We start from the raw sequence: 24607 nt of genomic DNA on the forward strand, positions 1-24607 counted from the left end.
TCATCCAGGTTGTTCATGGTGATTTATTTGGCTTAATGAAGGCAGCATAAATGTCCTTGAGTCCATGAATTTTTAATTTCCCAGGACACTTATCCTACACTTTGTGCCCATTGGATAATTTAAAAATGTATTTTCACTCAAAAGTTCAGCATCCAAATTCTTTCTGGCTGTCACGTCCATAGAGTCATCCTTTGGATAACCAGTCTGAAATTCACTGACTGTTCCTCAGGGGTTCTTTGATCTTGTGTTTTCACCAAGTGTTAAACATGAATTATTGCTAAATTTAGTCTTGACTATTTGTGAAAAGTGACAGTATTAGAGTTTGATCCCAGTTTTCTGTAGCTAAATCCAGTTAGTCTAATTCTCCATTCCTTCTTTTAGTTAACTGTGTTACTGGATATTAGTGGTATGGTAATGCTGATCATTCTCACTCTTTGCATGGATATCTTTGGAGGACACGTTTTTTGAGCCAGATTTGCTTGCTCCATGCATTGGCTCATGCCAGAAAACCCATAGCCAACAACAACAGCACAAGGCTCACATTAATCCAATCTATTTGATTCCTTCCAAAATATTATGGAGAGGCTGTTCTGCAGACCACCTCTCTCCTACATCCTTTTGGGATGCAGTCAAAGAATCTACGTGCATAGGGACCATTCATATACACTCTTGACCTTTATGAACAGCTACCACCTCCTTCCTGGATTATTATTAGTAGTATTAGGGCTAGATTGCACCTGAAGCAGATCTCTGCCACAATACAGGTGCACAGTGATGCTGCTTTTGCAGGGTATATGTTCACCATTTTTCAGACGCCTGTCAGAATATGATACTTTGGGAGGACATTAAAAACTGCAAAAAGTGTATCCGATTTTTCAGTTGAAATCCTTGCTGTTTGGTATATGAGGAGTGTGTTTTTATTAACAAAAATAAAAGCAATCATTTCCTGGGATGTGAGGTCATCATGAGAACACTAGGGTTAATCTTCAGACGAGAAGGAATTCATGTGTCATTCTTTGCCTTTCAAACATTTGCATGTATTTATCAGAGAGTGGGATGGAAGAATCACTGCTAATTCATTTACCTGTTTGGAATACTGCATAAGCCAAGCCCAGAAAAATTAAACAGAACCATGCAAAGCAAGCACCAAAATGTGAAAAACTCGATGCTGCTTTTCAGCTGGGAAAAGTGCTGTTAGTTTGGATAATGGCTTTTCCACCAAAAGGGAAGATTCAGATGGTAAAGATAGCTAATTCATGGAAGCTAGAAAACATCCTACTGTTTGCAGCCTGTTAGTCAATCACAAACAATCTGTGTTGCTTTTTCCCCCTTTACCTTTTCTATTTATAAAATAGTAATATCTGAAGCTGTCCCCAATAGCATTCTCCATGTGGGGGAATAAGATATGGGATTCCCTAATTTCTGAAATTACTAATACAAAGTATTGCTATACAAACATAGCTTTTTTTTTAATTGGCATGATTTTAAAGGGGTGCTTTGGTGCAGTCTGTTAAAGTTGGGGTCCCCTGGCGATGGTGATCACAGCCTCCCTGAAGCACTTCATTTCTTTTGACAGTAAATTAATATTCTCATCACTAAATGTGAGCTAAAGATTTGACAATAGAACAGCTTTCTCTTTTGTTAAAAACTTGCAAAGAGCTTGAGAGTTGAAAGGCGAAGTAAATCTTGATATCTGAGGAGGTAAGCTTAGTGTTATTTCTTGTTTTTAACAGTGTTGTACTGGCAAGCTGCAAGCTGTCTGAACATTGGAGAGAGACCCTTTGGGAGCTCCATTGGTTTTCAGCAAGTCTTTGCATGCAGTGTGTTTGTACTAGCTGAAGACAGCGCATGGCTCTCTAAATAATTTACAAGTTGATTAATAGACTCACATGGGTATAATTAGAAGAGGGAGAAACAGCAGCTACAGTAACGGGTACAGTGCTTGGGGGAACTAGAGACTTTATTTTTTTAAAGAAACTTTCTAGGGTGCTGGGCGTTTGAAGATAAGTTGGGAAGAGCTCAGTGCCTCTTCTCTTTTGAAGTGGAAATAGGACAGTTTGAATCCGTCGAGTTTAATTTTTCACAAGCTTTAGGGGCCCTGCAGTGCAACTCCCTTTTTATTATTGAAAAAAACTCTCCACTTTTCTTTCATTTTTCACATACACACACATGCACGTGCACATACAGTCCAAGCAGTCACTAATAAACAGATTGATTTCCTATTTTATTAAAGCTCTATTTATATCCAGGCTGTACATTCATCCGGACCTTCTGTACACACATCTATATCACAAACAGACAGTATAAAGTTATAGAGATATTTATTAACACACCACACTTTAACGTATACATTTTTAAGAACCCTTCACCTCTGCTTGACAATGCTTTTGAAGTAGCTCCGTTTTTCAAGTCAAACTTTTGACTTTTCCACTGGGACTGCTATAAAGATTTCTTTATGGAAAGTAGGTAGGAGCCTTTTTTTCCACTAGTAGAAAATTGGTGGTCAGAAGAACAAAATAACATTTTAAAATATAGATATTTTCCTTTTTAAATGCTAATGCTTCAATAAAAGAGGAGAGGTTATAGACTAGTGAGCTGTACATCAACATATGTGGGCTATAAGTTGTCCCTCTGCTTGTCTGAGTTTTGCTGTTTTTTTTTTCCTTATATGTTTGAATTGTCACAGTGATGAGAAATTAGTGTCCACTTTTCTTTTAATTTAATATCCTGGAATCTATTGGCTCTATTTCTGCTCAGCACAGACCAGCTAAAATTGACAAATACTGTTACCAAACATTCAGATCAGAAATTGGCCATGGTGAGAATCACTCGGCAAAGAAATAAAAATCCGAAAGATCATCCTGTTAAAATGAAGATCCCATATTGGAACCCAGAACAGAGGAAATAGATACTAGTGAGGGTATTTTCCAATGCAGGTGTGCTCATTAATTAGTTAATGGGCCTGCTCTGATTGATGTAAATGAAAGTTTTGTCATTGGCTTCAGTGAAAGTACAATCATGGCCGCAGGTCCTGATCCTCAACCCTTATTTAAAATTATTATTTGTCTTTTGGTAGCATCTATTAATGGTCCTTACTTAGATGAAAAGTGCTATTCAAATTAATGGAACTATTCACATAAATAAGGGGTGCAGGACAGGACGCATGTTACAAGGTGATGAGTGTCTGCAACTCCCATTGATATCAGTGGGCCCAATCTGCAATGTGCTGAGTGCCCTAAATCTTGACTGACATCAGTAGGAACTGAAGGTGCTGAGCACTTCATAGGATGGAGCCCTGTGTTCATAAAGAGCTTTGAAGAGGCAAAGTGCTATGTGTTAATCATGTAAAATTTATTTGACTCCTTCTTGTTTACAAGAATTCTTGAGAAGCTGACAAATATCTTCTTTCCCTTCCCATTATTCTCCATCCTACCCAGCTGACTAAACCAGTGGCTCATGAGCACTAGTCTGCTAACTTGGTTTCTTTTCTGTTTTTTTTTTTAATACCAAATTGTATTTTCTGGGTGGGGTTAAGTAATCACATCAATTTATAAGACACCTATGAAGGGGAAAGCATATCACATTTTGGCAGCCACCATTTTTATTCTGCAAATATTAAAAATTAAAATCTGTGGGTATGTTTCATTAGAAGCCATGTATATAGAACCAGGCCTGAATGCGAAACTGAAAAGCTTTTTTTTTTAAAAAAGAGGTTTAAAAAACATAGTTAGCTCTTACATAATGCTGTATATTTTCATAGTATTGTATTAACATGAACAAGCCGTTCTGTTCTCCAAGTGACCGTAAAAATGGCCCGGTGGGGTTCCAGATTTATTGCATTAATGACCCCTTATCAAGCTTGTTCAGTTTAGAAGTCAAAAGATAGTTTTTGCAAGTGCTGGCCTAGGTTCTTTCCTTCCTGCACATCATCAGCAGCAGGAAAGATTCTGCAGGCCAAATTCTTCCTTCAGTCACAAACCCTATGATCTTCACTAAGACTGCCCAGGTGTAAATGGGGAAGAATTTGTGTCTTTGCTTAGAACTGGAAAAATTCAAATAATATTTTAAAGAGAAACAGTAGCTTTTTATGTACCAGCCCTTGAGTTAGGATTTCTCTGTTTCTCTTGTGATAGCTAAGGATATCACTAATAGCCACATCAGTATAGGGAGCTGTCTTTCTTAGTTCTTTAAGTGTGAAGAATATCATAACATGTAATGGGGCAAACAAAGACTCCCGAAACTCATGCTTGGCAGCTGAGAAAAAGAATGATCAGCTCCTTTTATTTAAAATATATGTCTTGTAATTTTTAATTCTACACATGATTTTAAGATCTTAAATATCATTTACAAATATTTTCACTTCAACTCTAATATAGCTGCTTTCTATTTAAAAAAAAAATTAAAGCCCAAAAATATATCATATTATCTCTGTAAAACCTTAAGAATCTAAAAGCTCCACATTTGTCCCAAGAGGTAAAACGTTGAGACTGTAGAATGGAAATATTTAGATTATTATATTTTATTTTATTTTATTACATACAAATAATTATTCTAATTCTGATGACAAGTCCCACATCAGCATAGCTAGGGATAGTGAATATGAGCATACAGTAAGAGTATTTCTTGGTTTTTTTATTTTGTTTAAGTTGCACGGTGCTTTGAACATGCTACATAAATACTGGTTATTATTTATTAAATTTTATCTTAACCAGATTAAAAATGGTTTCAGAATGAATAAATAGAAATTCTTCTAAGATCCCTTGGGTCAAGTAGCTAAATCTCTGCACTTAAAGGAGGCTGACAGAGCTACTGATAAGTATCTCTGACAGTTCCTGTAAATTAGCGGAAATTGTATGCTGTTGATAGGCATATAATACTGTGGGACTCTATTGTCGGTTGTGGTTGTGGACAAATAAGAGTCTGTTCTATGGCAAGTCGTGTTTTCTTGTTCCATTCTTCACCTGATGAGATTCTGCAGAAATGCAGATTGAAACTTCCACTCAGGGTCGTCTCCATTTCACAATTTAACTTGCCTTTTCCCATACCTTGTCTAGATTAGCTTGTGTTGCAGTAATCTCATTTTACCAGCAGGTGGCAGTAAACAACAAACAACAGCATCGAAAAACTCCTTGCCTAATATGATCGCTGTTCTGTTTATTACTATCATAGGCATCTACAGTAGTCATGATTTCTGGTAATATCAGTGAGGAGCTTATGAAAGCACCAATTGAGGGGCTCAAAACCATAAATGCAGCTTTAGTGTTAAGGAAATAATGGTTGTTTTGCTATCACTATACTGTGTGTTAGCTGCCACTTGGAAAGTCCAAAGCTTAGTTTCCAGTGGAAAGCTTAATTTATTATAACCCTCCTTGCAATATATTGTGGCCTTTATACTGAATGTAGCTTTGGGAGTCATCTTCAAAGGTTCTTGAGTTTTCTAGAGAGTCATATCTGAGTCCATGCACATACCCCAGGAGTCGAGGCAGGCTATATATGAGCCGCTGAATTAATAAATTCACATTCAAAGGAACAGAAGACTAGATGACTGCTGTTCACTGTCTGATGCGCTGTGCCCCCTGCGAGTGCAAGGAACTGAACATGTGTTACTCACCCATGTGTTCCTGCTCAGTGCTCCAGGAGAAGGTGAAAACCCTTCAATAACGGTGTGGGGAGGAAATTCCTTCTATGATCAACTCTGTGCATGTGAACAAAAATCATTCCTTGCTATTCATTTTTGTACTGACTTACCATTGGAATCCTGAAGAATTATATTTATTTGTATATATTTCATTAGGTTTTTGGGGGGAGGGATAGCTCAGTGGTTTGAGCATTGGCCTGCTAAACTCAGGGTTGTGAGTTCAGTCCTTGAAGGAGCCATATAGGGAACTGGGGTAAAAATCTGTCTGGGGATTGGCCCTGCTTTGAGCAGGGGGTTGGACTAGATGACTTCCTGAGGGTCCCTTCCAACCCTAATATTCAATTAGGTGAAATACAGTGCATAATATATGGTGAGAAAATCCTTCTATCATCACAAATCTGATGCCTTGCCAAGGCTGAATGAAGGTATTGGCCAGCCTACACCACAGTAAATAAACCACTGTTTAAATCTCTCTTTAGCACATTTAAAAAAACCCAAATGAATATGAACTCTAACAACCCTGAGGTCAGTGAGAAAACTGAAGGCTTCCTACAAAGAACCAAATAAAATTATCCAGTGTGGGTAATCTGATGCTCTTGGAACAATACAATATTCACATCTCACACTTTGCTAAATTTACAGTTGACAGGACAATCCAAGGAAGTAGCCCTTGGCAGTGGTTTATACTCAGGGCAAGATGTTAACTGTCAAACATTGAGATCAGGCCTCAGGCATCTGAATTAACAGTGGAAGACTTTAGTCCTAACTGAAAAATCTCTGTCTAAGGAAATGATAAAGGCCATATGGACAATATTATCAAAGGGACTTTAAACTTTCTGCTGCTGCACAAAACTGACAGGACACATTCCTGAAAATTTATTTGTACTGTACTTGGAATCAAGGATTTATAGGTTTGGAGAAGTGAGTCAGTATCTTTCAACATTGTGTTTAAAGGAAAAGATATTGGGGAGGTATCATTTGAAATATGAGGTGTTCAGCTTGGAACATGTAAATTTTACCAGTTCTACAAAAGTATCCTTAGTGGATCCAGAGTTTTGGCTTATGTGCACCCTCTAATGCAGTGGTTCTCAACATATGTGGCCCACAATGTGGCCGCAGGTTGAGAACCACAGTGTCTCCCCCCCCCCCCAACTCCCTCCGTCCTTTCCTCCCTCCCAACCTCACAGACCTCTATGCCCTGGACCTCCCACCCAGAGACCCCTCCACGGAGTGGGGCCAGGAGTGGAACCATGGGTGGCAGGCCAGGTGGCAAGGACCCCAGATCCCACTGTGCAGGGCTGGCTGACAGCCCTGACTCCGGATCCTGCCGTGCCAGGCAGCCCAACAATTTCTAGCACACAGCTAGTTGAGCTGAGTTGAGAACCACTGCTCTAGTGTTACACTCTGGAGCTGACTGGCAAGGTGATTTAATAAAGTTTACTGTATCTCCGAAGAAGCACTGGAACTTGCATGCATAAAGGGGTGTAATACATTGCAGCCTCCCAAGTAATATATTTCCTTCCTTCCTGATGTGCATGAGAAATGCTTGATTGCACTGTTCCTCTGTAGGTCTTCATGAGAGAAACCTTCCACCACAACGTCACTTACACAGCCTCTGCTGAGCCTCAGCACCTCTGCCCTTAATGTACCACTTCTTTTTTGCTATCATAAAATCATAGCACATCAGGGTTGGAAGGGACCTCAGGAAGTCATCTAGTCCAACCCCCTGCTCAAAGCAGGGCCAATCCCCAGACAGATTTTTGCTCCAGATCCCTAAATGGCCCCCTCAAGGGCTGAACTTACACCTCTGGGTTTAGCAGGCCAATGCTCAAACCACTGAGCTATCCCTTCCCCCTTTTACCTTTAGCAGCCAATAAAGATAAAATGTTGTTAACTGATCCGCATTTCTGTTCTCTTTTCTTGTGTGAAGGGAGCAAGCTTATAGGCCACATTCCCATGAGTTTCACCAGTAGGTACTTTGTGGGAAAGTTTGCAGTCCTTTGGGATGAATGACAGGCTCATGACTTCTCTTGTATACCATCAACTTGTCCTACTGTTTTGTCTACTTTACAGCAGACTGCTGCAAGTGTATGTGGTGACATGCATTAAACGTTCTATGTTGTCTTCTGATCATGAGTGTCTGCGCTGTACTCTAATGTCTGAAAACTAGGACTCATGAAAAGTGCTAATTGACTATCCTAGAGACTGAAGTTCTCTTGTTATTCACAGAATGGTTACAGCACAAAGAGCAGCAGTTCACACTGTACCCACACCGCCCTGCCAACGTGCCTCATCCTTCAATTGATTGGATCACCTCTTAGGTCAAGAGACTGATTCAGTCTTCATGTCTAATTCAAGGAGTTCAGCTGTATGACACAGGTCATGTGTCCACTGTGTCAATGACTATGAGATAATGGAGACATGCTAAGTTTTCTGGCATGAAGCATTGATAATGATTTGGCAGGAATGCACAGTAAAGCGAAGAGCATACTTCCTTAGCTAAACATCACAGTATAATGCAGATAATGCAACGTATGGTTCCGAGATGAGGGACTCCCATTGGTACTTATCATACATAGCACCATGTTCACAGGTTCCAAGGCCAGAAGGGACCCCTCTGATCATCTAGTGTGACCTCCTGTGTAACACAGGCCATAGAACTTCCTCCAAATAATTCCTAGAGCAGATCATTTAGGGAAAAAAAATCCAATCTTGATTTTAAAATGGCCAAAGATAGAGAATCCACCATGACCCGTAGTAAGTTGTTTCAATGGTTAATTACTCTCTCTCTTAAAAATGTATGCTTTATTTCCAGTCCAAGTTTGTCTAGCTTCAACGTCCTGCCATTGCTGGAGATCTTCTACATATGCTTTGTTGGAAGATATTAAGGATATTTCTCTATTCTTTCTTCACGACCAGTATAAATTCTTGATCTTTGCACTTCTGTGAGGGGACAGCCCAGCTCTGCCACGTATACAGATTATGGAGCACCCATGGTTCCTTGTACACAGCTACTTACCCCATCCCAATGTAGAGACATCATTGTGGTTCTGCTGCCTTGCTGATTCTGTGCTAGTGGCTGAACTTCATCTCTGTGTCTTGATCTCACTAGCTAATGGAGATATGTTTCCACGATACTTAATAGGGACATCCTTCTTGGCCAACAATCTCCACAAAAAATTCTCTTATATTTGGACTTCTATAAAGATAAGAAACCTCTCTAGAGCCTCATTTGCCCAACTCTCCGAGACAGAGTTGGAAACTCACACAAGTTTAGGTTGCAAAAAAAAAAAAAAGGTTATTCAAAGCTCATGTGCTTCATAATCCCCCTAAAGCATGTAGATTGACTGCCTCATCAGAACGGCTCTAAATTCTACTTTGCTAGCAAGCACTCTTGGTCATATGCTTGAGGCCAGCGGATCCAAGGCTAGTTATCTAGAGACTGTGTATCACTCCAATTACAGGTTAGTAATTTCCCTCGCAATCATCAGAGAGTTCCACATGAGTAAAAAGGAATTCCATACCCCACAGTTCTTCATTATCTACTACACTGTTTGTACCACAGGGAAGTAAGAATAATATGGATTTCTTTTTCTTTCTTTCTTTCTTTTTTTTTGTCTGCCACAGATGTTACAGTTTTAAAGCAGCTGTTTAAACTGTGACTTTTTCTGTTCCAGGGTGGCTGATGTACTTTGTAATGCCATTGAACAGCCTACAAGCTATCTTCCCCTATTGTATAAAAGTGATAGTTATGTTTTCTAATCAGGAGTAGAGCCTGCTCTCTGACTTGTTTATAGTTCATTTTTCACCATCAAACTTAGAGACACAAGAAAACATGTAAACATATATACTGGTGTGTGTTTATGTACACATGTACTGTACTGAATATATAAAGTGATTCATGGCTATCCATTTGTGTTGCTCTTATCTGGTGACATGGCATTGAAATTAGCAGTGTTTCACGATATACTTGATATATTCTTCATCACTGCAGATATGTCTAGTACACTGCACAAAAGTCACACCATTAACTGATAGGTTGTTGGTTCACCCTATAGTAGAATTTTCCCTTTTTATCTTATGGCTGCTACACTCTGGCCAAAAGAAACCGTCACCTAAGAATTGGAATCTGATCATTCGCTCAAACTAAAGAATTGTGGAAGGTGGCCAGGGCCAGGAATAATTCCACAATGTTCCCTTCACAGTTTCTTTTGAATTTTTGCTTTAGGGCTTGGGGGTTTTCCCTCCCACTATGCACGAAGCAGAGACTTGGCACCTTAAATCTGAGGATCCCTGAGATCTGCTGGAGGCTTGGGGATGCTGTGTACCAGCCTGTTTCTCTGTACCATCTTTCAGGCCTTATGCTGCTCCCTCTATTTCCCTAGTCACCTTATTGGAGCCAGCGAGAGCTCTGGCCAGCTGCTGCCTCTGGAATCCTGCATGAAAGGGTGTTCTACATGAGTAATGGGGCTCCAGTGAAGAGTCAGGCCAGTATCACTTAATTCCATTATGAAGTGGTGGTGAAACATTTTAAGGAATCTTTAAAAATTTCCATTGATGTGAATTGGGCATCTGTGTAAACCCATTTTGAAGATGATTACTGCAGGCATCATGAATATCGAGACAGAAAGTCCAGTCCTCGAGCCAGAGATGCAGGGAACAGAAGAAATTTCCATTGCTTCTCTTTAGCTGAGTTCTTAATTTTTGTCCCAGGCTTTTTCAGTTTTGTGTTAATCTGTGAAACTCCTGGAAAAAATAAAGAATTTATCTTTATTTCCTCCCCCCCCAAAAACCAACCAGTGTCTATTACTTGTGTCTCTGGATGCAGCGCTGGTCGTCCTCTTGTTATATATATCATCAGTCTGACAATGTGGCTGCTACTTTCTTCATTCTGGCATTTTACAGAAGTACCTCTTGTGATTTTGTCATTTTACATGGGATTAGGTGACTGGAAAATATTATATTCCATTGCAGTTTTCTTTTAGCAGATGCTTTTTAGAGAAGAGTACTATCCTTAACTTGTTAGTGTGAAGTGCGTATCCTCAATTAATACACTAATCAGTTTTCTAATTAATTCCCTATGGTTTTCTTTAATTTTTGCTGGCACATTGAAGCCTGAGAGCAATTCTGTAAACTCAGTGATTCAATTCCAAAAGGAGAAGTGGTGAATTTCATGGCTGAGGGTTGAAGGCTCTGAAAAATGAGAGAATCAGCATGTACTGGTGCTGGAAATGGAGTGGCAGCTATCATAGATTTACAAGAGTCAATAGAGACAGGACTTCCCAACAACTAGGACTGAAGGGATTTTTCCCTTGTGGATGATGTTGAAGTTTTGGGAATAGAAATTGGGATGCAATGGAGATTCCATTCTTTAAAAATCGATAGAAACATGGACTATTCAGTGTGTCCTGCAGTACCCAGCACTTGTGATAGTATCGTGTCAATGGTAACATACCCAACTGAAATACAGGTGTGCATCTGTCCATTTGCTGCAAAGGTGAGTGCCAGCATTACAGATCTGAAACACATACTCTGGTATGAAAACTTCCCATTGTGCTGTTGTATGCAAATGCTATGGCAGGGCGAATAATAAAATATCAATGTTTCATGTTATGGATTTATGTGGCAATCCATTATTTTTCTTTGTTTCCGATAGGATCCCTAATGTACTAGACACTGTGCAAATACAAGGAGGCACTGTCTCTGCTTTTTAAAAATTGTTTTGGATGTTTACCCATGAAATGACTCCTAATGGGTGTTTCTGATCATGCTCCCTAACCACTTCCATGGGGCTAGTTGGGTATTTGCTTCTAAACCGAATACATCAGATCAGCCCTTGGTAGTTTGGCAAAAGTCCTTGTTCAGTCCACTAATTTAATTCTTCAGTAAATCAGTAAGAATAAGCAATGATAATGGAGCATCTTAATTGAAATAGTTTAGATTATGAAGGGTATAGTGAAAACTGATCCATCCCTCCATTCTCCTCTGTCCTATAAAATTAAAACAAAAGTTTACCTTGTTAAATAACAGCAGTTGTGAAACCGATCAGAGCCTTGTAAACAGAAACAGCAACAGAGGCACTAGAACTCTGCAAGCTGAGGAGGACAACACTGCAACAGTTTACAGTTCTATCACATTTGGAAATTGATCTTTCGGTCAAAGACTAGAAAATAATTATTATTTTTACAGGAAAGCTTAAGGCCAGAATATACACTAAGGAACTGCTGTAGAGGAGCCACTATGATCTGCTATGTTAAATATGTTAAAATACTTATATATATTTTTTTACAACATAGGTATTTATTCCAATTTACATCATTGCCTGTGCAGATCTTACGTGGTCATGTCACACAGTAGAGAGCTAAAATATGGATAATCTAGATATACATAGCTAACTGTTTATGAGAAAAATTACTCTGCATGCTTATTTAGGCAGTATTTATTATTTATATTGTGATTGTCCTGAAGGCCTCAACAAGTTTGAAGCCCCATTGTGGCACTGTACACACACAGTAAATGATAGTCCCTACTCAAAAAGCTTACAGCTTTCAAACATTAATAACTTTTTTGTATCTAAATTCACTTCACAGGCTAACAAGAAGCATTCTGCTGTCTGCTTAGTGCTGAGATTTGACAAACAAAATAAGTGGTGGGTTGTTTTTTTTAATCCTCTCCAGTCCCAGACAACATCGTTTTAAAGTTACTGGCAGATCGTCTCAACAGATTAGACTGCATGGCTGATGGTTGGGTGCTACATGGTTTCCCAAAAGATTTAGATCAGGCAGAACAGATGGAAAGAGCAGGAATTATTCCGAACAGGTAAGACTTTAAAAAAATGTTTTAAATAACAATATGTATTTTTGTTTATTTGTTATTCTTACCTACTTTAATCAAATATGAGAGATAAAAAAAGTCTGATTCTCATAGAAGCATTTGATTTTTTTCTTGGCTTATTGAAGAGTCCATTTTTGTATGGGTAAATGCTCCTTCTTTAGGTGAGCCACTTTTTTGATTGAGCCAGGAGTCTAAGGGAAGGATTTTCAAAAGAACTCGGGTCCCACTGAAGTCAATAGGAGTTTTACCATTGATTTCAGTGGGAACAGAGTTAGGCCAATGATGAGGGCTTCAGAAAATCCCACCCTGCAAGTTTAGAGAAGATACTTATACTAGGTGCGTCATTATTACTTTGGGAATTTTAAACCAGAGTCTGGCTATTATGCCAGTTATAACAGACTCTAGGGCTTTGTACAGGAATGAGGGCTCCCCTTCTGAGTCATCCCAATGACAGGTGCTTGAGCCCTGCATGAAGATGCAGGATAACTACTATGGAATCATAGTGACAGATGAATGTTGTTAAATCCAGCCAGAGATATAAAAAGGGTTTGGAGCTTCTCTGTTAGAGAGAGAGAGAGAGGCTAGAACAGAGATGTCCTACAGGGAAACCCTAGGGACAGCCAAACTTGGGGAGCAAGCTGAGGTTGAGATTTGTTTTGTGATGGTTTATCATTAAAGCCAGACCACAAGAAGGGATTAAATTTGGACTATATGCAGTGCGTATATTTTGTTAGAGCTGGGTGTAAATTATAGCTGCTTACATCTGTGTAAGTGTGATCTCCTAGAATTATATTAGTATGGCTGGGACCTCACTATGAGATCAGTGTCTTTTTGTTTTATGTGGAATAATGAAAGACAATGTGATGTCTGTATTTGATTTTAGCTTATTAAAATAATGTTCAGGAACATGGCATAAGGGACATGAGTTCTTGGGGCAGAAACTACTCAAACATCATAAAAGAACTGTTATAACCTCTTGAGAAAATAATATATGGCACTCTCTGGGCCTGGTCCACAGAGGATGGGAGTCTGTTACAGCTCTCAGCTAGAGTTCCTGGCTATTCAGTTCGAGCTGTTAATATTCCTGCTTTCACCTCAGGAGGTCCATGGTTCCAGTACTTTGGTATTGACCAAGATGGTGGCCATCACAAAAGCACGTTAGACATTCTTAGCTCCTACACTTCCAGAGCTAACCTTGAAAAAGGAAATTCACATGCAAAAAAATGTTTAACACAACACTAAACTGGCAAAATCTCTCCTTCCCCCAGCTGTTTTTCCATATGGCTGCTATCCAAGACTACAGTGGAAGGAGGTGAAAGGGTAGGATTGAATTGGGAGAGGAGGTATTGTGGATGTGGCAGGGAAAGAGAAGGGAGTGTGTTGTTTTCGTATAAAGTCTTTGGTATAGAAACATTATTGAAAACAGATATTTTTAAAGAGAAACCAGTTTCCTGATGACTTGAGATAAAGAGGAGAGGATGCTTAAACCTGTGTTAGATTAGTTTAAATAATAGCATTTCCTGGAAGGTGCATTCATAAACAAAAACAATTAAGGGACTGAGTCTGTATACATGACCATAAGTAAGGCTACAATTTAGTCATGAGTATTTTTAGTAAAAGTCATGGACAGGTCATGGGCAATAAACAAAAATTCATGGGCCGTGACCTGCCCATGGCTTGTACTATATATCCCTGACTAAATCTTAGCTGGTGGGTGGTGGTACTGCTCTTGGAGGCCGGGTGGGGGAAAGGGTTCCGTTTTGGGGGGGGCCAGGGCGGCCGCTGCTTGGGGGGTGAGGGGCTTGGTGGCCAGTGTCACCAACTGCTGGGGGCCACCGAGCCGCAGCTGCTACGTCTGACCCCGGGGCAGCCCACCTGCCACTGCTCCCGTTGCCCTCAGGACCACTACTCAGGCCAACTACTACCTTGGGGCCAATTGCACAAGCCACTGCTTGGGCGGTCCCCAGGGCCGGCTGCCTGGGGCCGCCCCCTGACGCTGCTCCAGCCACCCCCCCTCCGACCGCTTCCCCGGGGCCACTCCAGCAGCACCTGGCTGCAGAGCCGTTCAAGCAGCAGTTGGTGTGGCTGTCCCCGGGGCTGCCTGGGCCAGCTGCTTGGGCAGCCCTGGAGTCAGTCACGCCTGCTGCAGAAGTCACGGAGGTAGCGGAAAGTCACAGAATCCATGACTTCCGCGATCTCCATGACAGACACAGAGCCCTACTTATAAGTAGATGTATGTATGTGAATATTCCCATTTAATTCACTGTGCATGTTTGTAGAATCAGGGCCTAATAATGCACATAACAGTGACTGGTGTATAAAAGCTTAGGTATGAAAATTCCACTCTGATCCATGCACTCAACTCCCATCGGCTTTAATAGAAGCTGCATGTGTGTATTTCAGTACAGACTTTGGCCTTTTACTGTTTTACACAGGGGTTGAAGTAAGGGACAAAAACAGATATCATGCTAACCTGATTGATTCTGGAGTTCATTTTTTTCCATGAAACTGAAGTACCAGGTATATACAGAAAGAAAGAGAGATTATAAACAAAGGACATATAGCAGCATGGGATAGCAGGGCTGTAATTTAGTTTCTCTTGTGATGCTAGTTATAAAACACTATCTGCAGTGGTGGTGTTTTTGACATCAGTAGAAAATCCGGATAGAATTATAGCCTTGAAATCAATCTGGGAATAGAATGCAGAAATCTATAAATCAGACAGAAAACAACCTACAAAGTCTCATTTTAGGAGGGCTCTGTAGATGAAATTAAATTAAAATAAATTTACATATATATCAAGTTTATTATTAAAATCTAGTCACATCAGTAAACAAAATTATTTGTGAGAGGGTACGTTACTCTGTGTTTTGAACTCAAAGTAGACCTCTTTGGCTGATCAGAAAACAGAGTTATTGTCTGGTTGTCAAGTCGTAAATCTGTTCCTTAGAGCTAATAAATGGTTAGTGTTCAAATACTATGTTTTATCAGACTCCCACCACATAAACCTAGTGCACATAATACTAAATTATACACCATTGAGCGGGATCAGTCTCCTGACTCCTCCATCTTATGGAAAGAAAAACAAACCTAGTAATTGATGGAAAAAAAGAAAGAAAATAAAGTTATTTGAAAACAAACAAAATGGGCTATAAAGTTTGTTAAAATGTAATAATAAAAAAAGTGCATACAGCATCCACCACTGCATCCAAAGAACTGCCCTAGAACAAGGAGGAAAATAGTTCATTTTCACATTGCAAATCTAAGGTATTAGATTTTTAAAAAAAAATTAGTATTTACCATAGAGCAAGACTAGCCTGCAGACTGGTGCAGGGAAACCTGTATTCTGTCAGACAGATATGTCCTCCTGTAGCACCAGTCTTTCTGTACTCTGAGAACACATGCATTGCCTTCTACATTCCTCCTTATGATGCAGTTATAGCTTAAGTGGACAGGAGCCTAATCGTGTTGAACTGTGGCAGCCTTTAGGGCAAATAAGAAGCTGAATCTATTAGTGGTGTCTCAGCCTCCTAGTAAAGGAGGACTGTTAACCCCTGAGAGTCTGCAGTAAATGAGAGTCCAGATATAGTTACAAGTTAGCATCAGATGCTCAGGACTGCTGGTGTTAAGGGTTCAATGTAGTCCTTTATCAAAGCAGGTGCAAATGTCAGTTCTAGCTCTTGTTCTTGTTCTTTTATTACTCACGCTAAAATAGAAAGTAGATTGTACAACTCTGGATGTTTCTAAGATACAGTAAAACCTCTATGAACTAGGTCTTGGGGGGCAAATTGTTCTCCAAACAATCTAGAGAAAACCACAGGCCAAATGAAAATATCAAGTTTGGATTTTCTACAAAAGTACACATTGAGTAAAACAGAGCTACAGCTCTTTGCCAAACTTACAGCTGAAATAAAGTTCACCAGCAATAATGTAGGCTATTACTATTATATATCTCCTGTTATTAACTTCAGCTCCCAACTGGTGCACAGCTTGTCTCAGTCAATTCTAAATATAATGACAGTGATCATAGTCACATCAACTGAGTGTATGACAGCACATTTGTCTACAAACTGACTGCATTTGTCTGTGCTTGCTAAGGAATAGAACTTCCCATTTCACTGAAGATGCACTGAAAAATTGCTTTGCGTCATGAATATCGTATATTGATTCAGTGTATAAGGACTCAAAAAAAGTAGGATAAGACCCTTTAGCTCAAGACCCAATAAGCCTGTATTATATGCCTGTTATCAATGCCTTTTCCCCCACCCTTCAAAACTGGTAAAACAACCCCTCTTTTTGTTACCTTATTGTTATTGATCATACTGTAAATATTGAGGTGGTAAGTCAAAACCCCTGTATTCTACCATTCATAACTTTCCTAATAATTTATTTTTAGACTATATCTTTCCATGCATGGACTTAATCCAAAAATGTCTGTTTTTATTTATTTAAGTTCAAGTATAATCCATAATCCATTTGATTTATCTGAGCAAGAGGAAACAAATTTTCTGCATTAAACGCCATACTATTTTTATGCTAAAACATGATTCCTGCTACAGTTCCTATTGGCATGTTAGCATCCTTTATTAAAGATGTGGCTTCCCTTTCCTTTCTGCTGTGGGCTATGTGGGAAGCATGCAGGCCAGGCCAGGTGTAGGGATGCTCTAAATCATGCATCTCCTAGATTCCCTGGCCATGCACAGCTCCCTAGTCTGGGCTGCTCACTTTTTGTGAGCTCTAGCTCTTTGTAAGTCCCTGAGAGAAAGGAAGTTGTGACCACCTTGTGCCACTGCAGCCTCCCTCTGGTGGACTTTATACCACTGGTGATCCTGTGGTCTGGTTTATGTTGGCCGTTTGTTAAAGTGGCTGAGAATGTGTGTGCCTTGATACAGTCTCTCTCTCTCTCTCTCTCTCTCTAATGCTTCCACCACCATGATCAAGTGTTGGGAGGTCCCAGTGCAAAGCTGGTGACTCATATATTTTGGCAGTCCAAAAGCCACCAACCTAGATCACATGATAAAATCTGGAGGAAGAGAGTGGAATAGCATCAGATATGTTGGAACGCACGTATGTCACATAGCCATGTTGAACATCCGAGAAATGTGAAATGATGTCAAAGCCATCAATACATAACGTTCTGCTACACTGATAGCTGATAAATTACCTTTATGGTCACTTATGCCACCACAGGATATGATGGTGGAATCTGCTTGGCATAACAAGTGGTCTGCGACTACAGTCATTAATCACTGTCTTGTCACCAACCCAACCATCTGTCCACCAGGTTTTGACCTGTCAAGGCACCTGTGGTTATCTCTGAACCAGTTTCAAACAGGAGACGGCAATTGTTTGGCTAATCTTTTCTAATGGGGTTTCTTTAATGACCCGTGATGTAGATGCGGTCAACTTAAGACTATGATGCATATCCTTGATGGGTGCCAGCTGACTTACTTTGACAGTAGGCTACTGGCTCTTTACCTGGCTGATGATGCTGCTGTCAAATGGCGGGGCACACTGCACATACACAGAGAGAGAGAGATTTATATTGCTATTATATTTATCTGAATCAAAGATCAGAGCCCCATTGTACTACACAAGTAACAAAGCTGACAGTCCCAGTCCCTGCCCCAGAAAGCACACAATGTCAGATAGGACACAACAGGCAAACAGAATAGACACAAGAATTGGGTGAGTTGGAAGGAGGAGCTAACAATAAAATGAATAGAGATTTATGATATACTTCACCAAATTCCCAGTTGTCAAATCCCAAAATTTCTTTACCAATGCAGAAAATACTTTAAAGATGACATTAGAGAATTTATTTTGGAGATCATATTGCTTCTTAATCAGATTTCAAAAGGATGTGGCTGTGTCTCCAATTATGTCACTTTTATCTAATATTTTTAAACTACTTTTTCATCTGATTAATAATAGCCTGTATGCCAATAATTTAGAACAAGGATAATGTTGTACTTATTTCCTAAAAAAGAATCTGGGAATATATTAAGAACAAAAGAAAAAAAATAGAATGCAAAACAGACTTTTTTTTTTTTAATCATTTGGTCTTTACATGGAGCTTTCATATTTCTGCAGCTGATCCCAATGTGGATTAGGGATAATAAACAGCCTATTAATGGAGGCCTGAACTAGGAAATGGAGTTTGAATCAGCAGCAAAATTCAATGGCTGGCGAAGGTTAATAACTCCATTACCACCAGCTCTATTTTTTAGCCGTTTGAAGAGCTAGGTGTTAGCCTTATCTTACTCCTCGTTAATTGAGCTAATAGAATCCCTGTGACCCTACCATGCTGCCATTATCTGAGAGTTTACCAGACATGGACTAGAATACTTATCACTAAATATGTATTCCACAGATGCATTTTCTTTATCAGAAGAAATATTTTTGTTAAAGATCAGAACTTCAAATTCTTTTTTTCTCAACATTTCCTGGCTACCCTCTGTAGCTGTCATAGATATGGAAATGAAAGTAAATGACTTAATATCTTGCTTTGTTAATGAGGAAAAATGTAAGTCCCCAAATAGTTGTATCGAGAATCCATAAAATGACCCAATTATTCTGGCATGGAAAGTGTTACAAGGGTATTTTTAAAAACAGGGGTCTAATTTAAATGCTGGATTATATGTGTTTACAATAGGCATGCTTTTTAACTGATGATATACAAAAAACTTTGATGAATGATGGAGAGGTCAATGTTATAATTTCTCTTCCAATTTGCTCCTCATTTTCACAAGAAAAACACAGAAAAAAAATAAAAAGTTTGATCAAGACATTTAAACTAATATAACAATCTTCACCAACATCAGGAATGCAGAGAGAGCGATTGTGAACAGGCACCTTTCCCAAACAACTTTTATAAACACAGTCCACATAGCATACAAAGTCCAAACAGATCACTTTACTGGGCTTTGGCTTTATCAGTGAAAAAACAACAATAAGAATGATAAAGATTAGCATAACCCTTTCCCCCAAGTTTGGCTGCTTCCAGGGTTCCTTACCCAGCTCACACTCTAGATCCTCTTTTCCTAGAAATCTGCTTCCTCTTTCTTTACATCTGTGTTAGAGATTGGGGCATCTGTCTCACTGAGTCAGCAGACCCCACATAATTCTTTCTCAGCAAGATCAACAGCTGCTAACTGCGTGTGATATTTCAAGCAAACACTGCCAGCCTGTTACATATATATGTAACATATTTATATATTGCTGTATACGTTGCTGTCACATTCAGGGATTCCTTTAGATAAACAGACCACTTGCATTCACAGAGGCAGCTCAGTTGGATACTTTTTGGCACCAACTAATCCTCTATATAGGGCCCTACCAAATTCACAGTGGATTGTGGTCAATTTCACGGTCATAGGATTTTTAAAATCATAAATTGCATGATTTCAGATATTTAATTATGAAATTTCACAGTGTTGTAACTATAGGGGTCCTGACCCAAAAGGGAGTAATGGGGGTGCCATAAGGTTATTGTAGAGGGGTCATGGTACTGCCAACCTTACTTCTGCACTGCTGCTGGTGGCAGCACTGCCTTCAGAGCTGGGTAGCTGGAGAGTGGCAGCTGCTGGCTGGGAGCCCAGCTCTGAAGGCAGCGCCACCAGCAGCAGCAGCGCAGAAGGAAGGATGGCCTGGGATGGTTCTGCTACCCTTACTTCTGTGCTGCTGCCGGCAGAGCTGGGCCCTTGGCCAGCAGCCACCATTCTCTGGCCACCCATTGCCACCCTTACGTCTGCACTGCTGCTGGTGGTGCTGCCTTCAGAATTGGATGCGTGGCCAGCAGCTGCTGCTTTCTGGCCATCTGGGTCTGAAGGCAATGCAGAAGTAAGGGTGGCAATACCATGACCCCCCTACAATAACCTTTCAACCCCCCATCCACCCTCTTTTGGGTCGGGACCCTCCAGTTTGAGAAACGCTGGTTTTCCATGTGGAAACTGTATAGTATACGGTAAAAGTACACAGAAGATCAGATTTCATGGTGGAGACCAGATTTCATGGTCCGTGACATGTTTTTCACAGCTGTGAATTTGGTAGGGCTCTGCCTGTATTTAGTGAGGAGAACTGCACCCAAACCCCTTAACTGGCAAAAGCCACTCCTTGCCCAGAGAGGTGTGGATTTCTGTGGCCTGGATAGCAGAGGGGAATCTATTTTTTCTACTCTTTGTCTCACCCTGGCTTCCTGCAGACTTGGCCACCTTAGCAGGAGACAAGAAGTGTGTGGCAAGAGTGATGCCTCACACTCCCAGTAGCAATGAGGAACACTGTCATAAAGTCATGGAATTTAAGGCCTGAAAGCATCACCATATTATCTAGTCTGGCTGTGTATCACAGGCCACCAGTACCACTCAGCACCTGCACATTAGACTAAGGTATTGCAGTCCTCAGGAGACTGTTATTTTGGGTCACAGGGAGAGAATAGGAGGGACCTATTTACACCAATGTCTGAGGCCCCTGCAATAGCAGGGAAATATTAAATGAGATATACTCAGATGATCCTGGCAAGTGACCTGCATCTCATGCTGTAGAGGAAAGCGAAAATCCTACCAAGTCACTGCCAATCTTATATGGGGGAAAATTACTTCCTGAGCCCACATATGGCAATCTGCTAGACCCTCAGCATGTGAGCAAGCACCAGGCAGCCAAGCACTGGGGAGAGAGAGAATGCTCGGTGCCACCTCAGCCCACCAGCCACCTCATTCAGGGTCCGAGGGATCTTTATTACAACAGAGATGCATGTACTTAAATGAGATGATGATGCCTTCTCTGCACCTCTAAACCTGACAACCCCCCCTTGCTTTTGACCTTTCCTTCCTTCCTGTTTCCCCATCCACCGCCAAGGATCATCCTTTTTCACCAGAGAACATTTGTAATGGTCTCCCATCCTCCACAGCAATTCCTCCTAAGAAAAAACAACAGACAAAGAGAGAGAAAGGTGGCAAGGGTAGGAAACCAGTCAGAAAGATAATGCCTTCATCCTCATAGGAAGGGAAAGTCTCCTCCTCCTCTTTTGTTCCTCTGGAGACTGCAAGACTCTTTGACTCAGGTGACTTGGACAAACTGATTTTGAAGATTGCTAAAATGCTGCAGATTGAGGAGACATACAGCAAGTCACTTGATGCTCCCCAGAGAGACCCCCTCCCCAAATGAAAAAGCATAAGGGAAAACAATTGGTTCTAATTCTTGAATCTTTAAAAGATAATGTAGATTCTAAATGGTTCTCAAGGAAGAAGAGACCTGCTAGCAAACTTTTCTGAAACTTTATGAAGTCACAAAGGATAAAAGGATTAAATTTTGTTCTATTGCCAAAGTAGATTCTATCACCTCTACCCTTGGTAGAATAACACTAATCCCAGTTGAAGCTATTTCTCCCAAGGGAACTAGTGGATAAAAAAAAATCTGAGCATTCCCCCCAAAAGAGATTGATGCCTTTCTGCAGCTCTTGATGCAGTCACTGTATGACCTGTCATAACAGTGCTGGCGCCCACCCCTTGCAGGTGCCTGCTCTCTGGCCGATATGTGCCTGCAATCACTCAGTCTTGAATAGGGTGGAACCCCCCTCTCGCAAGCTCCCCTCCCAGAGGCCGACAGTTCTTTGGCGGGTCTTCAGTGACTCAGCCCTCTGGCCGAGTCACACACGCTGTCCCCACTTCTGGGGTATGCAGTCTCTAGTTCTTGTTCATGGCCCTGATATGGGGCTGTAGCGCCAAGGCTTCCTCTCCAGAGGCACTGCTTTCTTTAACAGCCCACCAGGGGCCCATGTTGGTACACTCGGTTGGTGTCCTTTCAGCAGCCCTTGCCTGGGCTCAGTCTTCAACCGGACCAGCAGGGCCATCATGGTACCCTCACCTGGTCTGGCTAGGTTCTGGGCTCAGTCAGCTGCACTGACCAGTTAATGGTCATGCTGCTCTTTTAGCTAGCCAGCCCCCCAGTCCTCCATTTTTGAGCTCTAGGCAGCGACTGACTGCTCTGTCTCTGCTGCCTGGTTCCTTTTATATCGTCCATCTGGCCCCTGATTGGTCCCTCCTGCAGCCACTCTAGGCTACCTCGAAGACTTCTCCTCTGCTCTTTGCTGGGGCGGGGGTGAGGCAGGGCCAAGAAGCCTGCATCAGGGAGCCTCCAGACCTAACCCACCTGTGCTGTCACCTTCAGGGCCTCTCTGTCCGGAGGTAAAGCCATTAATATGTGTTCAATATCTAGAATCAAGTATAACAAAATCAGTAGAGAATCTCTGAATCTTCATAATGCCCTTTCACTTATGGAGGATGCTGCACATGTTATCATGAGATTCACCTTTGTTCTTGGCTCTGTTCTAGTGTGACTAGAGGGCATAGCTGACTTTGGTCATGGGAGGCAGATGCTGGTTTTGGAAACTCATCTGATACAGGCTGCCTTTGATGGTAATGGAAAAGCAATGTATTCTTATTCAGCTAGTCTAATCATTTGATTTGTACTTTTCCTCCCTTAACTATCCTTGCTTAGGTTACCAGAAAATTGGGACAGACAGAGCCAGTAAGTGTACTCCTAATAGCTCCTTACCAATCCCGCAGAACTTGGTTCACCGAAGTCTCCCAGTTTGGTCCACATTAATTTTAGTCTCGGTGACTTTTTGACTCAGAATCCAACGAGATGCCAGTATCCCAAGATGTTATTTTAGGCATTGTCATTTGAAACAGTAAGTCCAGGCTGAAAATTTCAGCTAAGCTTACTTGCTACTTTTAACTAGCCAGTCTCAGTTAAGTTTGCTGTATGCCCAAAGTTGTCATGTAGCATCACTCCATTTCCTGAAATGTAGCATTGGTAGAACTGACCAACTAACATAAGATGTACTGAAGTCTTCTACTGTGACAGATCTGATCATTTCTTCTTAGAAAAACTAGGCCAGCAATTTTTAAGATTAATTTTTCATCTTTAATTTCCTCATCCCTTCTAGAATTAACAAAAATATCTGATATTTGCTAGTCTGATTGTAGATGTTTTAGGAAGCTTTCATAAGGAAGCAACTGGAGGCAAGAATTGACTGGAACCAAAAATATTTTTTGGCAAATAATAATTGGGATGGAGAAACATCAAATGTATTATGATGTAGCATTCTAATCTTCTGGGGACTGATCCTGCACGAGACCAAATGCTCATTGACTAAGTTGATGGGAGTTTTGTCTCTGTAAGAATGGTGGGATGAAGCCCATAGTAACTGAGAAACAGTAGTAGGACAAGGAAGGCTATCCCATTAGTTTCAGCATATTGGACTGTTGACATTTTATCTTTTATCTCCAGTGTTTGTGCTAGAAAAAGTCTGGTGAATATTATTCTGAGTGAATGTGGAAAGGTCATCCTTGCTTCTGGGTGGGTTAAAACTTAGTTTATGGAAGTCTGTTACTACGTTTGCTGTCTGCCTTTGAGGGCACAAGGGCAATTACTTTTGAAGCAACTACATCAAAAATGTACATTACCTTTGAACCTCATGGCTGCCAGCTCCCAGAACTTTGGGAATAAAAACATAGGGTCAGATTCTGCCAACTGTACTCATCTTGAGTAGGGCCTCGAATACTTCTTTGTAATCAATGGGACTATTCCTAGAGGAAGGCACTACTCAAAGCGAGTAGTGCTGACAGAATCTGGGCCATAGTGAAATCCACCTACAGAGCAGGGAATACGCGGCTTTTACTTAGGATCCTAAAATTGTCTGTTTAGAGCTGAAAATTTGGAAAGATGAATGCATCCTTCTGCAGCAAATACAATTCAGATGGGATGGTTAGAACTGTCAAGTGATACTGCATGTTGAATGGAAACTAGTTTGTTATTACCATGAGGATTAACAAGCCTAATCTACATTAAAACACCAATGGATTTACTGATGTTTGCCTTGCAACAAGATATTTGCTCAGTATTTTCTAGCAGGTAAGTGCAGGATAATTTAAGACTGAGGTCAGAAATGTAATATCGTTACAGCTGTTATTGTAGGAAAGATATCGTTGGAGCATTTTTCCCTTCTTACAGCATCATTGGGCCTGACTCTTGACTAGTTTGCATTTCATGCGGTCACTTACACATGTAAACTGCCACCATTCTAATTTGGTACCATTTCACACACACTTTGCATAGGTGATGCAAGATGCA

General features: G+C 40.7%; 2 protein-coding genes across 6 annotated transcripts in view; one reads left to right on the top strand and one right to left on the bottom strand.

The window, feature by feature from the left end:
• AK8 (adenylate kinase 8) overlaps window positions 1-24607 on the top strand; it is a 107057-nt gene that overhangs the window by 51385 nt on the left and 31065 nt on the right. For all 5 annotated transcript variants that reach the window (XM_050926643.1, XM_050926640.1, XM_050926639.1 and 2 more), the window contains one exon: window positions 12316-12457. In XM_050926643.1, the coding sequence (XP_050782600.1) occupies window positions 12316-12457 (142 nt within the window). The remainder of the gene's footprint in view (window positions 1-12315; window positions 12458-24607) is intronic.
• GTF3C4 (general transcription factor IIIC subunit 4) overlaps window positions 17836-24607 on the bottom strand; it is a 64738-nt gene continuing 57966 nt past the window's right edge. Inside the window, exon 9 of the transcript XR_007770014.1 lies at window positions 17836-17986. The gene's annotated coding sequence lies outside the window, so the exon portion shown is untranslated. The remainder of the gene's footprint in view (window positions 17987-24607) is intronic.

The sequence above is a fragment of the Gopherus flavomarginatus genome, chromosome 17 (genome assembly GCF_025201925.1).
Source record: "Gopherus flavomarginatus isolate rGopFla2 chromosome 17, rGopFla2.mat.asm, whole genome shotgun sequence".
NCBI classification, from domain to species: domain Eukaryota; kingdom Metazoa; phylum Chordata; order Testudines; family Testudinidae; genus Gopherus; species Gopherus flavomarginatus.